We start from the raw sequence: 20,321 nt of genomic DNA on the forward strand, positions 1-20,321 counted from the left end.
TTTTTTTTATTATTGCTTCAATTTCTTCCATAATTATAGGCCTATTCAGATTTTTTGATTCTTCCTGATTGAGTTTTGGAAGATTGTATTTTTCTAGGACTATGTCCATTTCATCTAGGTTGTTCATTTTGTTGGAATAGAGTTGTTCATAGTATTTTTTTTTTACAATCCTTTGTATTTCTGTGGGGCCTGTTGTTATTTCGCCTCTTACCTTTTTTTCTTTTCTTGATATCATTTTTGCTCTCTTTTCTCTTTCCTAATTCTCTCTTCTCTGGTGTTCACTTTTATTGGGGTTATTGGTGTTCTTTTCAATAATTATAACAATTATTCATATTCTGAGAACTTTAAAAGGATTCAGTGTTGAAATTTATTGAATGCATTTCAATCCCTATTTAAATTATCCTAAAGTTTTTCTTACTTGACAAACTTATTTAATGTTTTAAAATTAATAGATTTAAATACTTAATGAATCTTTTATCCCTGGGTCAATATTTCTTGGTTATGGAGAATTCTTCTTTTAATTCAGTACCACATTTGAATGGCTGATTTATTCAGAATTTTTGCATCTACATTTATAAGTGAGATAAGCTGTGTGTATTGACATATTATTAACTTAAGTCTATACTTGATTCAGATATTTAGTTTTTACCTAGTGTCCTTTTCCTGTTCCATGATCTCATCCTGGATACCATATTTCATTTACTCCTCATGTCTCCTTAGCCTCCTCTTACTATGTGCTTTCTCAGGCTTTCCTTGTTTTTGATGACCTTGGTAGTTTTGAGGACTGGCCAGGTATTTTTTAGAATTTCCAGCAATTGGGATTTGTCATGTTTTTCTCATGATTTGACTAGGGTTGTATGTTCTTGGAAGACCAAAGAGTGAAAGTGCCTTTCCATTACATCACATCATCCTATCAACATAATTTATAACCATTGATGTTAACTTCGGTCAGCTGGCTGAGGAAGTGTTTGTCAGATTTCTTCATTGTAAAGTTCCTCTATTTTTACCCCCTTTCCATACTGCCCTCTTTGGAAAGAAGTAACTATGCTCAGATCATACCTAAGAAGTAGGGAGTTGAGCTTTACCTCCTTGAAGGCAGAGTATTCACATACATTATTTTGAATTATTCTGCAATGGGGATTTGTGTATTCTCCCTGCTTATTTATTTATATCAGTATAGACTAATGGATATTTATTGTATACTTTGTGTTATAATCCTATAGCACATTATTTTTTTGCTCAAAATTTTTCCAGCTTTGGCCATTGGGAGCTCTTTCAGTTGACTCCTATGTCTCTTAGACATACCCCCATCATTTGAGTTTTGTTTTGTTGTGGTTGTTGAGCACTTTCTTACTTTCTGGCATTAGAAGATGCTCCAGACTCATCTGCTATACATCTTACCTGAGTCCTAGATTTGGCCATTTTTCCAAGGAACCCTGGTACCTCTGATTGAAAAATATTGGAAACCAAGATTTGGATGTTAGGTGTGCTTGTTGCTGCCAGGGAGTTGTTAATTCTAGGCCCTCCAAGAAAGGAAATATTTATCTGTATAATAACCTATCTATACATATTTCTATTTGTAACCATCTGTATCTATATTAAGATAAAAATTAGTCCATACTGATGTTTCTGATCTTATTACCAAATAGATCATTCTAGCCTTTTCCCCTTGCTTTTCTTTAACCTTCACTCCAACAGGGAGAAATCTGGCTCTCACCATTGGCCACCTCTTTACTTAATTGTTCAATTCCACCATATATGTTTTTCTCATGATTTGATATCAAAATTATATACACAATTCCTTATTTATTTTATGTGTATTAAACAAATGATTTTAAAAAATCAATAGATACTTCTCGCTGTAAGCATGAAGACACAGTTTTCTCAGTGTTTCATACTCAAGTACCTCCAGAAGAATATGAAAAACAAATGCAGAATGCCAATCAAGGTATGCTTGAATTTGTGTGATTTTTTTTTTTTTACATATCGTCACAGGAAAGTACTAGCTATATACAGAAATATCCACAGATGAGATACTTTGATGTGATTTAATCAGAAAGTGGGTGGACGTAGGTGGAAGTAGGTGAGGTTCTAGATCAGCTGTGGGCAAACTACGGCCCGCGGGCCGGATCCGGCCCATTTGAAATGAATAAAACTAAAAAAAAAAAAGACTGTACCCTTTTATGTAATGATGTTTACTTTGAATTTATATTAGTTCACAAAAACACTCCATCCATGCTTTTGTTCCGGCCCTCCGGTCCAGTTTAAGAACCCATTGTGGCCCTCGAGTCAAAAAGTTTGCCCACCCCTGTTCTAGATGAAACTAGACTGGTCATTGTTAATCAGTTAGTTGTTGAGGATTCATTATACAATTCTTTCTACTTTAGGATGTTTAAAATTTTATATAAAAAGAGTTAAAGGAAAGCTGGCTGCAAGTAATGAAAACCTAGCTAAAGCAAAAAAGAAAATGTATGGAAAGAATCCTGGTGGTAGACATTGTCTTTTATTCCCAAAATCATATTCTGTGGATAGTCGTTGAGAAGGAGACTCTATTCCAAAATCTTAGAGACCAACTGATCCAACTTGGGTTAGTGCTTACTGCTGGTCCAGCCAACTCCTCCTACCCAGTATGGGTTGAGTCTCTATAGGAATATGGCAGCTTCTACCAGGGATCACCACCAGGATGGAGAGGAGAAGAGGACATATCTAGTGAGATAATTTTGACCAAACAATTGAATGTTTTCTACAATTTTTTAAAAGTATATTTTAAAGAAACTCTTATGTAGATCTGGATGCATTTGAGTTATTTTAATGCTGTATTATTTAAGAGTACAGGAAACTTTAACTGTATGATGAACCTTATATTTCAACTTAAAAGGCTATTTACAACTTGGATTATGGAAAAAAGTTACATATTTTATATCTAAGGAAACCATTCACCAAAACAGTAACTGCTACTTTAACTATTGGTAGTTGATTTAAAAAAATTACATAATTGATTAGAACATAAAACCCCAATTATAAAGCATAGATGTATTTGTCTAGAAACTCATAACTTAACCTTGAATAAAACTTGATTTTACTCAAACTTATTTTTATTTGAAAAGAATTTAAAACAAAAGGTATTATTCTTTTTCTGGTTCTTTCCAGATATTAAAATTTATTGTTTAATGATTAAATTCGTATTAAATTTTGGATAATTAGCTACAAATACCCTTAATCCTTTTTATTGAGGTAACCTCTCTTGTAAAACAAAGATAACTTTTAAGTAAACCTTGTCTGGATTGAGCTGCTGGCTGGTGTTTTTTCCTTTTGGACTTGAATGTGGCAATCTATCCTATTTTGTAAGGTGGACTCCACTTGTCATTTAAGAAGACTCTCCTTCTTAAACTAATGCATAGTTTTAAAGCATTCTTGTACCAGTGGGGTTCCTCAGCCTAGCCTGTGGGGATTGGGCTGAAACCAGCTTTCTGACATCCCCTGAGGGATCCTGGATTTCAAGAGGGCACAGGCCAGGCTGAGGGAATCCACCTGTGCACTGGGCCTCTGGTCCTATATAATAAAAGGGTAAAATGCAAATCGACCAAACGGCTATGATGCTTACTGACTACCAGGGGGCAGACACTCAATGCAGGAGCTGCCTCCTGGTGGTCATTGCACTCCCACGGGGGAGCACTGCTCAGCCACAAGCCAGGCTGACGGTTGGTGAGCACAGTGGCCTGCCTCCACGGCAGTGCTAAGGATGTCCGACTGATAGCCATTAGTCAGACATCCCTCGAGGGCTCCTGGATTGCAAAAGGGCGCAGGCCAGGCTGAGGGACTCCCCCTGTCCCCACTGAGTGCATGAATGTCACGCATCGGGCCTCCAGTGTTCGATAAAGGGAATAATAGTGCATAAGCATTTTTCTTACCCTTCTTTTGAGCACTCAGGATATGAACAGCTCAGAGGCTGACTTAAGCCTCTGTTTAATGGTTGAGAAAACTGACAAAGTAGGATGGGCTTCAGGAGTTTGTGATGATAGGCTGCAGAACACCCAGGACACTTATGCCCAGATCTTGCTTAAAAGACAGGTTTGAACAAAAAGTTGATTGCTCTGAGAGGGTGATGCCAAATTAATAAAGAATCTAGTTTTTCAGGGAAAGTTCTCTTTCATATAAAGACTAAAGTAAAATTTATTTTAAAATTCCCATAACATCAGAACTTTCTCCTTTATATGAATCATGGTTCTTTTCACATTCCCCATGATTCCAAAGGAATCAACAGCAAGCAGTTTGATACATGGTAATGAATAACAGAAATTTTATGAGAACTTCATTGTAAATTATGTAGCATATTTATCTTTTTAAGAATCTCTATATATTAGGTTTCTGGATTTGGAAATTAGAAGTTCTTCTAATGTGTGTTTTACTTCTTATATATGCTTAAGGTAAAATTTTAGCATAATGACAATTATAATTATGAAAAATTTTGAACTTTTTAATATTAGATTTTACCTGTGATGTGGAAAGAAATGAGTCATTGATCAAAGCAGAAAAGAACCCCCTCTCAAATACAGAAAAGATTGAGCTCAGGGGTAAACACAGCCAGGATTTTATTAAGAGAAACATTGAGGTATGTATTTAGAAATTTAGAAGCCAGAATGTGGGCTAAATGAGTTGTGGTAATGGAAATAGTTGTGTTTAGTGTCTTTAAATATTTTTTTTTGACTGTGACACATGTATATGATCTAAACAGCATATGTGACTGAAAGAATAGTTTTATGAACCAGTACTTTACTATTTTCTATTTAATTTTATCTTATCCTCTCCTACTCATCACATTTATTCCAAAAACCAGAAATGAATGCCCCAGCAAATATGTTTTTTGCATTGATATAATATAAAGAGAGGTGAGAAAATTGCTTGTGTTTTATTTTATAAATAAAACATTTGTTAAAAAGGTTAACATGAGGGCTTACTTATAGTGGACATATCTTTGCTTGGAGAACAGACCTATACCAAAAATTTGACATAAAATAAAATTAATTGGCAAATGAAAATGCCTAATCTCATGAATTTTACTTTGTGTATCTATACTGTAGTAACCTCAGGTTTCATTTTTATTTTCCTGAACTATGAATTTCTTTGAGTTTTTAATATGTTTCATTAATACATTCTGTAGTTGGCCAAGAACTCAGGGAAACCAGAGGTTATGATTGACAGAGAGAAGAAAAGGCTGGTTGAACTTCTGAAGGACTTAGATGACCGAGATTCGGGGCTGTCCAGTTCTGAGGTTTGTAAACTCTGAGAGTCAGTGACCTCTACACTTCTTAATATATATTTTTTAATCATGCTATTGACCTATTAGTATACATTCATAATCATTTTTAAGATTATGAGATAATATTTTCTGACTTTAAAAAATCTTATTTATAGATTTATTTGTATTGACATTTTCAAATTTATTCTTGGTCAATTCATTATTGACTTCCAAAGGATTATTTTATGTCATTATAAGAGTTACTACACATTGGTTATCACAATAATAACTCTGCCTGTGATGTAATGGGCTTAGTACTGATGGTGTATAATGTTTTGCTCTGTATCCTGTTATTTTGGACATTTCCTATTCTCCCTGAACTGGCTCCATGATATTTCAGTGTAGTCTTTAGTAAACCTAAAGAACACTGTCCTGCTCCTGCCAGTTTACTTGGAGCGTTCAGTTCCCTCATGAGTCCGGGGGAGCGAACAGCATGTGATTCAGGGTGCAAGTGCCAGTATTTATAGGGCCCTGGCAAGTCACATAAGGAGTGCAGTGGCTCAGCATTTGCACTTGCTTGCACACTAAACTTATAGCAATGTTCTTTACTTGTACAAACAAATATGTTGTTCTTTGTTCCTCGAAGCTCTTAGCTTTGTCATCTAGTTTTTATTCCCCTACGTTGAATAGAGACGTAATGTAGTGAATGCTGCCAGCACCCTGCTCAGATCCCTTTTCCCTGGCACCTGTCTGTGCATCCACCCTCCCTAACCCTGTGCTCTCACTCAAGATGAGATCAGCTCTGTGGTGCAGTTTGTCCTCCAGAGCTTCCCCAGGGGTCAGCAGGTCTTCAGCTGAAACCAGTCCTTGCTTGGCTCTGTTTCCTTGGCCTTGGCCAAGTCTGCTTCTCTCGCTCCCCGATACTCATACGAGGCACTCTGCTGAGGCTTTGCCTTTTCATTTGGGGAGGTGCAGTGTCCTCAGGACTTCACCTGTGTGTTATTGGCTCAGCTGTGTCACAAAGCCATTTGTTTGCTGACTTGCTGGGATGCAGTTATTTCACTCTCTCTTTTTTGTAGCAGAGGAAGGCAAGGAAGAAAACCGGAAAAGGGGATCATCAGGTCAGTGTACAAGTGTCTGTCACAGATGGGTATAGAACCTCTGGATCTCTCTTCCAGGTCTTATAACATTTTTTTTTATAATCTTTATCTTTTTTGTCATTTTGCTCATATGAACTCATTTTACAGTTTTCTAAGTTGGATTTTCAATCATGTCTGTTCCTCTATTTCTGCTATTTAGTTACTTAGCCCTCTTTTGAGATTTATTTTTATCCTCAATGTTCATTGATTTTAGAGAGAGAGGAAAGGAGGGAGAGAGCGAAGGAGGGAAAGGAAGAGAGAGAGAGAGAGAGAGAGAGAGAGAGAGAGAGAGAGAGGAGAAACATCAATTTGTTGCCTCCTGTACATTTCTTGACCTGGGATTGAACCCGCTACCTGGTATGTGCCCTGACCAGGAACTGAACCTACAACCTTTTGGTGTAAGGGAAGACACTCCAACCAACCGAGCCACCTGGCCAGGGCCTACTTACTGTTTTTTTGAACTAATATTTGCTGAGAGTTTTTTTCTGCAAGTCTTCTAAGGAGAAAGAGGGTTCTGTCTTATTCTCTGGCATGGGAGATAGACATTTCATACAGAAATTCTATAAAGCCAGGTAGATAATGGCATATTGAAAAAGAGATTCTGAGGAGGAAGATATGAAGTGCCGCAGAAGACGTTAGGAACACGTTGAGGAGGAGACCCATCTACTGCATTCTCAGACGGCACCAAATTTCATGTCATTCCTCAAATCTGCTGTATTCTTCTGTGTGCCCTTTACTTTATGGAGTGCCCCACCACTTCATCTCTGATAAACACCTATGAGACTTAAAAAGGCTGACTAAAATGATAATTATGTCTTAATTCCCCAGAACTCTTGCCCTCTGGTTGTTCCTTTTACTGGCATGTTTAATTATGTGGGTGTAATATTCTCTTGAATCTCTCTAGGATACCTAGAATTTTTAAGAGATTTCCTCCTGGATTGGGAACTCACACTTAAAACTAACGTCACTTCCCAAAGCCAGATGCCTCTACTATCATCTTCCCAGCAAAATGGGTTTTGCATCAGATCTCAAATTACATCTAACTCAGTACCAAGTGGGTGAGGCTGGTTGTGGACCCTTGGTTACTAGCCTGGGCCCTAGCCGTAAAGGAGGATGGTGAAGAGCATTTTCTGGGTTCTGTCTTAGGGAGGCAAGCTCCTAAAAGCTACAGATTTCCCACACATAGCAAGGGTGTCTAGAAGGTGCTAGACAGACAGAAAAACACTGTAACATCTACTACATGTTACATATAATTTCCTTCTGCAACTGCATAATGAATGGAGCATTTATATTTCTGTCGAAGTTAATCTGACGTGTTCTTTTACCTCCAGTATCATTAAAAAGAATTCCATTCAGACAAGAATTTAAAATTTATTAACCAATATTTAGTCATTGTGATTCCATAATTTTACTTTTTGGTGGTACTTTATTATTTCTCATTTAAGTAACACAGTATTTATATCACTTTTATTTAGGAAAAATTAACCAGGGTTTCTTACTTGTGAGCAGCTAGGTGATATTATTTTTAAAATAACTATGTATGACTTTCATGTGCCAATATCCAAGTGTATTTAAAATGTTTATTACTGTATCATATTATTGTATGGATATACTATAATCGACTCTTCCCTTATTTTTAGACATTTAGGCTTTTTGCCTATATTCTTTGTTACAAATAACTTGGAAAAGATGTATCAGTCACTGTTCTGGGTTACAAGAAACAGAGATGGTCTTTGGTTAAAAAAACAAAAAAAAACCCAAAACAGAAACTGAATTTATTGGGAGGCTTGGGTAGTTCACAGACTCATGGAAATTCGGAGAACCAGGTTAGTAAACCACACCGATATCAAAGTAGCCAGAAACAAGGCCATAGAAACTCCTCAGAAACAGGCTGCTTCAAGCTGCACCATAGTCCAAGACACTCCCAAGGGGTGGTCACTGCTGCCATCTTCACTGCTGCCAACACTGGCCTCACTGCTACTGCGTCCCCTAATCACTCCTCCGATTTCCCTGCACCTTTGCATCTCTCTTTCTCCCTCAGAGTCAAGGTCCAGGGTGTTCACTTGGCCGAATCCAGGTCACTTGCTTGTTTTCTTGATGCCAGTGGGCAGGGAGAAGGAGTGTCTGGTGGGGACCTGTCTCCTACCAAGACTCATGCAGTGTTTGTTTTCACTGAAACAGGAAGGGAGATTTCATGCTAGGGTCAAGGGGAGACACAGAAACCTATGTCTTTCTGCATAAGTTTTAGCATGTATTTCATCTAGGGATTGATTCCTGGTATGAGTGTCCTGGTATGAAATTCTTAAGCTTCCTTGCCCTCCACCTGCCCCTTTATTTTAAAAATGTTCTTCATGATTCTTCTGTCATCGTACTACATGCTTCCCTGTGTGATCTCACCCATTCCCATGGTTCAGGGTTTCAAGCCACTATAGATGTATGGGTGAGTCCCAAGTACTCATTTCCAACCCAGTTCTCTCCCTTGAACTTCAGACATCTGTTTACCTAACACAATCTGTGGATATCTGCAAATATCAAAAGGCCCTAAACAGAATTCATCATTTACCGTCTCAAACCTAACACATCTGTGTTCCCTAGTTTGGTCAATATGATTAACATCCCCCTCATTGACAATATCAGGAAGTTAGTGTTTATCCTTGATCCTTCCTCCTCCCTTTACCCTTCCATCACGTTATCTCTAGCATCTGTAAATTCTATTTCCTACGTTTCTCTGGAGTCTGTCTGTCTGATATTCTGCTCTCCCAGGAGACATTCCTCAGTTCAGGCACTTACCGCTTTTGTTTTAGATTATGAAGTTTGCTTCCTAACTGGGTTTTCTGCCTCTAATCTTGCCCTCACCAGCTGCAGTTTTAAAGTGCATGTTGTTTCTTTTATTAAGATATGATTAAGTTTGATTATTTCTGCCAGGAAGCCTTTTCCAACCACTTTTCCCTTCCTGTTCAACTAACAGGGTAGTTGACCCTCTCTTGTTCCCAAGGTGCCCTGGGCTTACTGGCGAGCTTCACACCTTGTTAAAATCTTTGCTACCAAGAGATTATTAACTCCTTGAAGGCAGAACCTTGTGAGATTCATGTTGAATCACCAGTGTAATGCCGACACAGAGTAGGCACTCAGTATGAGATTCTTAAGAAAATTATTGACAACATTACAGATGTCTCCATTTTCTTCCTTTTTGTCCCCCCTCCACCCAGCCCTTCCTCATACTATTGTCTGTGTCCATGGGTTGTGCATATATGCATACTAGAAGTCTGTTGCATGAAGGTTCATGTAATAGGCCTTCCTTCCCCTGGCTGCCAGCACCGGTTTTCCTCCAGCACCCAGGACCCACGCCTTTGGTCCGGCCGCAGTGGAGAAGCCAAGCCTCGAGGCTGGGCTTCTCCCCTCCGGCTGCAGTGAGGCTTGGCTTCTCCACTGCGGCCGCAGCAAGGCTTGGCTTCTCTGCTGCGGCCACACCCGCAGTGGAGTAACCAAGCCTCTTCAGTCTTCAGTCTTCAGTCTTCACTCTGGCCAGAGCCTCCAGTCTTCGCTCTGTGCCTGCGTATGCAAATTAACTGGCATATTTGTTGGGTAAATTTGCATACTTGTCCTGATTGGCTGGTGGGCATAGCAGAGTGACAGCAATTTGCATGTTTCTCTTTTATTAGTGTAGATATATTCTTCAGTATGAGATTTTTGAATTGTTATGAATGGGTCTTAATCTATTATGAAACTATAATGTTAGTTGAATGAGTTAAATGGCCAGTTAAATTCATAAAATCCAAACAACTGAGTTTATAGGTCCTATGTTACTTTTCAGGGACAAATTTTGAAAATACCATGTCCATTATAGGATAAACATGATTTGTCCCTCTTCATCATATTACAACCACTTTCACAAAGTGGAGAAATGAGCATGCAATGAGAATCAGACTGTGAGGCTAAGAGATTTATTCCACAGGGCAAAAAACCTACAAAGGGTAATTTATGGAGATACTTTACACAGAGTTAGCAGATAATGAAATCATAAACTTTATTTTTTTTCTTTTACTATGCCAGTGTTAATTCTGTGCTTTTGTTTTATTTTGTTTTCTTAAAAAAATTTTTTTGGATGAAATCCTGAGCATTGAAGTAGCAGTCTGAAAGGTATATTATATTTTGGGGAAAAATATAGCATGGGAATGATGTGGTGACTATTTTTTCCTTCTAGGGTGATCTGTCTGTCTGTCTGGTCCCAGGCGAAGGATATACACTGGCAGTCACCCAGCATCAGCAGCTTGCTGACATAGATACAAAGCTCCAAGAATTCTCTTCTGCCTCCCCAACAACGTTCAGCTTTTCTCCAGGACTTGGACATCAGAATGATCAGGTATATCATACTCAAGAGTGCGTGAACCGCTCAGGTTTATGTGTGCTAAAGCTAGTTCACATTTGGCAGTCCACTTGTTAACAAAGAGGTTTCTTCTCCATTGCTTTTCCTTCTTCCCAGTTGCTTATCCTTCCATGACTACAACTGCAGCGATAGTAATTTCTATTATAGTGTGTATTTTCCTTTGGTGATTTCTCTCTTTTCATTTTTATTTCAGTTGGTAATTTGCTGGGATGGAGTTACTGAGCAAATATTATTATTTCTTAAGATTTAAGCTAATTCTTTTTGTTGTTATTAATTCTCAGTTGAGGATATTTTTCCATTGATTTATAGAGAGAGTGGAAGGGAGGGGGAGAGACAAAAAGAGGGAAACATCGATGTGAGAGAGTCACATCAATTGGTTGCTTCCCGTATGTGCCCCAACTGGGGCTAGGGATCAAGGTACATGCCCTTGACTGGAATTGAACCTGTGACCCTTCATTCCATGGGCCAATGCTCTATCCACTGAGCCAAACCAGCTAGGGCTAAGCCAATTCTTGATTGTGATCAGGAGGGAGGAGAGGGAAGAAAGTCGATGTAGCACTTAGTACTTTGAGAGCCATGTTTCTCTTTATTCCTCTAGTCCTAGGTATTAGCACTGGTAGCCACTGTCCCTTATTCTGACACATTCTTTAGCTCCTTTAATGGAACATCAAGCAGTGAAGCTCACCAGGTTGATGTCTACTCTCCTATGAGTATTTTGAAATGTATGTGTTTCCTCTCTCAATAGTTCCCTCAAATATTCTTTTACAAAGCTGGTAGGATGTGTAGAAAACCAGAAGAATAATAGCAGCTTTGGAAAAGTAAAATTATTCCCTCTCCCCTCCCCCACTATATTTCAGTACTTCTTGGGATCTAGTTTGGCCTTGGATAGCAGTTTTCGCCTGAAGAGAAAATGGCTGGTTTCTTGTTATTTTTACTGACCTTTTACCAGTTTTAGAAACATCTCACCAAATCATTTTCTGTACATCTTACATGCATGTAATTTTCTTTGTTCTTAAAAAGATTTAAACATCAGTAGTCTATAGGTAATAATTCTGCTTTATAGTGAATCTTTTATCCAAGCTATCAATTGAAGGTTAGCGATTTGGCTTTGGGTCAATTTAAACTATCTCAGGGGAGAGAGTAGTTTTAAAAAATGTTCTGAAGAAAGTTTGGTCACTGGCAAATCTTTATGGAGCCAGCTTAGCCTCCTTAGGTTATGTGTCTAAGGGCCAGGCACAGCTGCTTCTGAGCCCTTTACGCAGCAGTCGTGGTGGTGATGGAAACCACTGATTTCTGGACTGGGGTCAGAGTTCTTGGAAAATAGAGAATTGGAATATCTGTCCCCATCCAAATGTACCCTTGAACATCAACACTAACTACATTGTTAGTTTATTTATGTTAGTGGGTGCCATTTCTCAAAAGGAGGAAGCCAAGATGGGGAATATCCTTGTGTTACAGCTGATTTTTTAAATTTTTTATTGTTGTTTGATTTCAGTGGCAGCTGAGATTTGAAAGCTGAATAATGGCCCTAAAGATAGAAAATGTCTTTTTCATGGTATCAAATGTTATTCTTGAATGAGAAACTGAGAATTTAGAGATTTGTTTAGCCATTAGGACTTTAAATAAAGTATGACTATGGTTAGATTCTGTCATTGTCATTTAAATCATATTTTCAGAGTGCACATTTATGGTTCTGATAAAATATTTAGAAAATAGTAACAGGGGAACCATTACATTACTTAGTTGTTACATAATGAGATTATATATTTTTATGTGAAACATTAATTAAAAGGAAAGAGAAAACTGCATTTTGGGACTCCCATTGGATGGAGAAACAGAAATATGACATGCTAGTTGTTGAAAAGAAATGACGAATGCTTTTTGCATGCAATATAAAGAATATCTTCAAGCCTTTATTCAATTTCCTTTTGGCATTTTCTCATTTCTAACTAAAACCAGAATTGCACATTGAATTTTCAAGCCAGAAATGCTAACTTGGCAAATTATTTTATGGATATTATTTTTGGATTGGAATTCTTTTTGAATAAATACACTGAAAAATATCTTGGATAAACCTGGCGTATCTATTCAGTTGATGAATGGGCTCTAATCTACTGCTGACCCACAAATATTCATAGTGAATATTCACGTTATTTTTATTTTTCACTCCTTCTGGCAAACTGTTAACTCATCAAAATTTTTTCTCCATGCTCCTTTAGAAATAATGTCTTTTAAATGAAATTTAAACTTCTGTTTTTCAACAATCAATTCAACAAATATTAATGAAGTGCTCACTGTGTGCAAGGAATTATAGGACATTTAAAGGCAAATATAGAACTCTCTGCAAGTGCTGGCTCTTTCACTTACTAGTTCTGAGGCCCGGGAATTAATTACAAATAGTCCTATCTCCAGTTTCCTCATCTGTAAAATAGTAATAATAATACAATTCTTTAGTGTTCTTTTAAAGGGTAGATGAGTTAATACAGTGGTTGGCAAACTGTGGCCCCTTGAGTGTGGCTCTTCCACAAAATACCATGTGTGGGCGCGCACGTACAGTGCGATTGAAACTTCGTGGCCACACTCAAGGGGCCAAAGAGCCCCATGTGGCTCGTGAGCTGCAGTTTGCCTACCACTGAGTTAATATATGTAAAATGCTTAGCAGCGTCTGACACAGAATTCAACCAATGATATTATTAGAATAACTAGAGGCCCGGTGCATGAATTCATGCACAGGTGGGGTCCAGCCGGCCCTGCCCCCAACCATGGGGGGGGGGCAATAGGAGGCGGGGCTGGCCAGGGGGCAGAGCCACAGTGGTTGGCCAGCTCTGGCCCTGATCAGGGTAAGGGGGGCCAATTGAGGGTGAGGTTGGCAGGGGGGAGGGGCCACGGGACATCTAGAAGGAGTATGAAGAAAGTCTCTTTCTGTGAGTGAGTGGCAGGAGGAGGAAGAGGAGCTTGTGAATGAGGCAGGAGGGGTCCGAGGCCCAGAAGAAGGCTGCCATTATACAGCAGGAGGTTGAGAACTGGTTGCCTGCAGGGCTCACAGATGGGATTCCTTTAGCCCATATAGGGTTTGCAATCAACATTTAAAAATTGGGTGACCTCATATAAAAATCCAAATTTCTAGTTTCTGTTGAAAAATTAGAAAATCTGGCAACATTAGGCCTGAATCTTTTCTTGGCCCACTACAGGACTGAACCGAGTAGCAACTGCTGCTTTATAAGGAGCACAAATTCTCTAGTTTGTCTACTACTCATATTGTATTGCAGGCCCTGAGGCCTACTGCCTGTATTTATGTTCCTTTCCAACCCCTGCACAGGCCATCAACACATCTTTGAATGCCAGCTTATTTCATAGGAGATGCTGTGATGGTTGATGTTAAGTATTCAGATTAGTATGTGGCTTCACCCCTGGCCTTAAGGCAGCTTGTAGGTTACTGGAGGATAGGCTATAATCACAGAACAAGTTGTGGAGTGATCATATAATGAACCAAAAGGCAGCACAATATGGGAACTGAGAAAGTATATGTTTGATGAAGGCGTGATATTTAAAAGATTCTTTCTGAGATTTTAAAAATTGTGTTCCAAAAAATAGTTTCCCAAACTAGTTGAAACATGCAGACTTTCTGACTGACCCGACTATGGCAACCTTAAAGTGCCAAGTTGGTCAGCCGAGGATGATAAAGCACCTGAGTCATGATAGTTTGAGAGGCTCCAGAAATGTGACTCAGATATCAAGAAAGTGTTGGTTGTTGTGAAAAGGGCAGAGAGGAAATCTTTTCCTTATGAGCTTGCTGATTACAAAGTTCTCAAATAGATGTGCTGGCCTGGCTCTTAACTTCATGGTAATATTTTAAAAGCAGCATTGGCTTTTCCATATCTGATTTCCTTAGTGTAAAACAAAGCATGTGGTCACATTCAGGAGAACCAATGGCATATTACTGCTATTGCTGTGATGTAAATAATATCATGTGGCTGCAGGTTTTACATCTGCTTTTTATTTTCATTTCATCTTAGCAAAAGAGAACTAATTGAAGCAACTTTTGAAAGATCTGTGGCTTAACTGTGCATAATTTTCTGTATTCATCTCTTCAACAAATCAGTTCTTTCCACGTACAGTAAATCCCACCATAAAATTGAGTAAGGTTTCATAATTTAGTACTGTATTTCTTATTTGTAGCTGTATGAGAGTCTAGATTTTTCCAGAAATATCTAAGATAGGAGTAATGTAAGCATTCAGTTTCTTACGTCCTTAGCAACTGGATTCAATAATAGATTTGTTCAGGTTGGCTTTTTTAAAGAAGTGTAATTTATCTTTCATGCAATCAGTTTATGGTAAGATTTTCTTGTTGTGGTTGGGAGAGGGTCTTCAGAAATGGCTTTCATTGACAAGAGATATTTCTTTGTTTTTAAACCAAGTAATGTAATTGAATATAAAGGTCCTGTTTAACTTGATTTATTTTCTTGTTCTTAAAATATTGATTAAGTTGTACACAATTTGGTAAGACCAATAGAATATCAACAAACATTTGATTGAGGAAAATAATAGTTGTGTTAATCTCTTTCCTTGTCAAGAGCATACCATTGCTGATAGCAACAACTAACTTTTTTTCTTCTTCCTGTTTCAACAGTAGCTAAAACTGAGGAAATATAAATCATTGCTTGGCATGTAATCCTGAAAGATTTTTATTGTTGAGTCCAGGGATTTGCAGAGTTCCAACAATGGCCATGTGGTCCAGTTGACTTCAAATTATTTAATGCACTGGTTAAGGGCAGGAATCTGGGAATTTTTTATGTCATGAGCACAGAAATCTTTTTTTAAAAAAAATATATTATTGATTTTTTAGAGAGCGAAAGGGAGAGGGATAGAGAGTTAGAAACATCAATGAGAGAGAAACATAGGTCAGCTGCCTCTTGCACACACCCTCCTGGGGATGTGCCCGCAACCAAAGTACATGCCCTTGACCGAAATTGAACCTGGGACCCTTCAGTCCGCAGGCCTACACTCTATCCACTGAGCCAAACCGGTTAGGGCGAGCACAGACATCTTATTGACCATCTGTTCATTTCCAAACACTATAGAAGTATGCCACTCTTAAGAGCATGGGAATTTGGATTGAGGAATAAACAAGAAGTTACTTAAGAGGTTCATGCCTCTAATGTTAACCTATCACACATTCCCCATTAAATCTGGGGGATACTTACCACCTATATTTTACAGATTACTTGGAAGTTTATATATATTCTAGAGGCCCAGTGCACAAAATTTATGCACTGGTCGGGTCCCTAGTGGCTGCCAGCTGCCGGCCGGATACTCCCTCCCTTCCCCCAGCCACTTGCTGCCGCTGCTGGCCAGGGCCTCCCTCCCTTCCCCCAGTCGGCCTGCCCCCTGGTTGAACTCCTGGAAGAACTCCAGTCGAGTGGACAATTTGCATACTATGCTTTTATTATATAGGACATTTATTTAAAATTTTTTGTTGAGCCTCCTGTATAGTCAAGGTTTCTTTCACTGCGTGGCAATATTTCAAGGTGATAAAAACAATTTGTCTGAAAGATTTTTCCCTACTTTTAGTGCTGTCAGGCAAATGGTCCATCTGATGACAGGAAATAGCAGTAGCCTGTGGAAAAGTATAGCATTAGTTTAAAAACACAGGGAAACTGGCTTTATTTAGGCAGGTTTGTATTTTTCTGGCCCGAAATTCATGCCTTATATGCATGTCAGATAACTTATGAAGATGTGAGTCATTTCCTCTGTATCTGGCTTTTGGAAATGAGTTTACTTAACTTCAAAGATCCCTATTGGCTCAGTCAACACCATAGATATTTTTCTAAGGATGAACTTAGAATGTCTTGGCAATCAGTTAGTCAAATCAGCAAGTATCTATTGACCTTGGGGATCGTTCTCTTCTTCTGGCTTCTTAGATATTTGGTACATACCTTGAGAGCTTTCACCAAACTGAATTTTACTGATTAAAAGCATTCCTATGTGACTTAAAAACAGAAAAGATATGGATGGTCAGAGTCTGTGAAAATATTTCTATCATTGGAAATCAAGATATTTCCTGATGATCATGAAAACCGACAGAACTGGTGGGCACATTAATGTGACAATAGAACCTCTCCTGGCTCTACAGAGCTTCTTGAATATGCCACTGGGCAGTTTTTGCCAGAATCAATGATACCTTTTCTTGCTTTCTCTTAGCCTCTGCTTTCATCACATGCTATCTTTTAAATTTTGAACTATATGGTTATGCTACCAGAGACCATGACTGAGGAAAGATGTTACATATCCTTAGATCTAACTGTGCAGAATTACAGACATGTAAGCTATTAGAGTTTGAAGAAACTTTATCAGAAGAAATTGAGACCCAGAAAGAGAAAGTGATTGCTCAAAAGTACAAAAGGTCATACCAGTAGAACTGGGGCTAAAATCTAACTTTCAGGCCAATGTCTTTTGTGTATGGAGAGTCACATTGTTAGAGAAAGACAAAATTAGCCTTGTTTGTTTTTTTAAATAAAAACTGATTTGTTCTAGTTATTAAATTAATATATGCATGTAGTGGAAAACTCAAGAACTACAAAAACATCTTAAGAAAAATAAGATAAAATAATTAAGATTTTTAGTATAAAGTTAATTTTTCTTCATGGAGTTCTCTGCAAATACGCACATACATATACATATTTACATACATACCTGCATGCATACATACATACATACAAATAAACATAGTACACCAGTTAGAGTTCTTGGTAAGAAATAAGAAAAATACTCAGCTTGGATTTTGAAGATAATTAAATGAAGGAACTATTTATAGATTTAAAGGAGCCAGTATGGCTTTATTTGACTTTATTTCCCTCCTTGCAGTATGGGGTGCTGGGACACCCACAGACTGGCAACTGTGGGTAGGGAGAAGGAAAAGTGTGTCGGAGCTTAGGGAGACCTAGAGCCATGGTCAAAGAATCAGCCATCCAAAATTGTAATCATAGAAAGTGTGGGCAAAGGATTAACTAACCCTTCTCCTTCAGCACGAGAATTTGAGCTGTCCTTACTCTCCTAATTGTTTCCCTGGCAACTGATGGAAGTTGGAATGTCAGCAATGTTAAGAGGCAGCTTCACTTATGCTAAAAATGACCCCTGGAATGGGAGAATTATAAAGACCCGATGGGGAAGCCATATTGTGAGCTTCTCTAAATGCAGTGATTCCTGTGGCTGGGCATGTCCCTTGCTGGGACCTTGGATGCTGTGCCTATAAAGTCATTTCAGGAGATGATGCTCCTATGGGTGTTGAGGGATGTTTATGAACCGAAGATGCAGAGGTAAGACGAGCACACAGGCGATGGATGCCAGGCAGAGGTCACAGCTCGCTCAGGCATGCAGCCAACTCTGTACCCTCAACCATCGCTTTTACTGGGGTTTCGCACGAGGTTAGTGCGTCAGCAGTTAATCAACAAAATTTTGTTTTGTTCTATATTACAATAGCGCATTGAAGACGCAGCTGCGCATTCCCTTTTCTGCTCTCCCCACAACTTTTTAATCTTATCTTTTCTCAGGGAGGTAAATGTTCTGGGAACTCAAGATTGTGTGCAATCTTGACCTAGCGTGACTCGCTTGCAAGTCACACGGTTGTTCCTGATACAACATTCACCTCTTCTTGGCAGGGCTTCAGATCCTTGTTTACAAATGTCCAGCTACATATGGGATATAAAGAAAGCTTTGAAACCAGGGTGGCTTCCTTGCCCCTGTGCCTATACTGTGACAACATGGATTGCAGCAAAAACTCCCAGTGAAGAGGAGAGGCACCTGACACTGCCTTGCTGTGTTTCCTGGCCTAAAGCCTTCTGAATAGACTGACTCCAAGTGTGGCCTCCGTCTTTGAGCGTAAATACGCAGTTGAATCTAAGGAAACCTTCCTGATGGGCACCTCAGGGATGCATCACTGCCAACACTATAATGCCAAAGCAGCAAGGGGTAGGGGAAATACTCCCAGCTTTGTCTTCTTTTACCCTCCAGTCTCTTAATACTCCTCCCCTCACATTGACTAAACCCAGTCACAAGACAAGAGGTAGAGCAGAAAGAGTCTGATCATCCCAGCTTGTATTAGGTGCTTACCACAGTTTGTTTATCATTCTCTTGTTGATGGGCATTTGGGATATGCATAAAGCTGCTATGAATATTCATGTACAAAATAAGTAATACAGTTTCCTTTCTCTTGGATAGATTCAGAGGAGTGGAGTTGCTGGGTGATAGAATAGACAGATGTTTAATTTTTAAAGAAATAGCCAGTTTTCCAAAGTGGTTGTACCATTTTATACTTCCCAACAACATATGAGAATTCCACACTTCTCCAGCACTTGGTGTTAAATTTTTTCATCTGGGCTATTCTAGTGCCTGCACAATGATATCCTACTGTGATTTTAATTTGCATTTCCCTGATGCCTTATAATATTGAAGACTTTTTCATGTATGTACTTATTTGTCATTCACATATCTTCTTGTATGGAGTATCTGTTCAAGTTGCTTTAGAACTGGATTGTCTTTTATTCTTGTTTATTAAATTGCGTGAATTCCTTATATATACTAAATTCAAGTCCCTTTTCAGACTTGTGTGTTATATTTTCCTCTCAGTCTGTGGCTTATCTATTAATGGTGGCTTTGGAAATTTTAAAAACATTGATGAAGTTTGATTTAAAAATTTTTTATGTCTTCTCTTTGCCTACCCAAAGATTTAAAAAAAATCATAGCTGTAGGTTATTAAAGTAATGTCCTTTAAAAAATAATTTTCCATTTAAAAATGAAATCCAGTTTGGATGTTTTTCAGGTCACTATGTTCTATACACTGAATGTGTTCCCCAAAATACATATGTGGGAATGTCAACCCCAGTGTGATAGTATTGGGAGGTGAGGCCTTTGGGAGGTGAATAGGTCATGAAGGTGGAGCTCTCATGAATGGATTTGTTGTGCTTTATAAAGAAGGCCCACAGAGTTCCCTTGCCTCTTCTGTCATTGAGGAAACAGCAAGGAGATGGCTATCTAGGAATCAGGAAGTAGGCCTTCACCAGACACCAGCGCTGTACAGCTTCAGGATATGGTTTGTGCTGGGATTCACAGTGGGAACGGTCATGGTGTCTGGCTGGGCAGTGACAGTGTGGTAAGTACAATGATGTGGAATGCTGGAGAGAATGGTTGCCCTTCCTGGGTATGTCAGGGAATACTTTATAGCAGATAGGAGTTGCCATGAGGTGTGGAGGGAGGGGGTATGGAGTGGTGGAGAACTAGCAGTAGTGAATATTGCTGAGGCTTTGGGTCTGAGACGCAAGCAATGTGAAGGTGAGACTGAAGAGATAGGCAGGACCAGGCCACGAAGTGGTGAGGACTTTGAACGTTGCTCTGTGGCTTCTTTGCAAAAGGTGGGATGAATGAGCTACTACTTGAGCCCAGGTGAGAGGCTCAAGTAGTAGCTCAAGTCGATACTTCTCAAATTCTCAAGTGGTTGTGCTTCAAGTTGTCAATCCCCTGCCCTTACCTAGTGAATTAGAATCTCTGGGATGGAGGATGG

General features: G+C 38.8%; 1 protein-coding gene across 1 annotated transcript in view; it reads left to right on the plus strand.

Moving 5' to 3' along the window:
• Positions 1 to 20,321, plus strand: part of FSIP1 (fibrous sheath interacting protein 1) — a 184,485-nt gene that overhangs the window by 23,737 nt on the left and 140,427 nt on the right. The window contains exons 6-9 of the mRNA XM_081111991.1: positions 1,850 to 1,948; positions 4,488 to 4,612; positions 5,162 to 5,272; positions 10,583 to 10,741. Of these exons, the coding sequence (XP_080968117.1) occupies positions 1,850 to 1,948; positions 4,488 to 4,612; positions 5,162 to 5,272; positions 10,583 to 10,741 (494 nt within the window). The remainder of the gene's footprint in view (positions 1 to 1,849; positions 1,949 to 4,487; positions 4,613 to 5,161; positions 5,273 to 10,582; positions 10,742 to 20,321) is intronic.

This window comes from Myotis nattereri, assembly GCF_964212035.1.
Source record: "Myotis nattereri genome assembly, chromosome: 1".
Classification (NCBI taxonomy): Eukaryota; Metazoa; Chordata; class Mammalia; order Chiroptera; family Vespertilionidae; genus Myotis; species Myotis nattereri.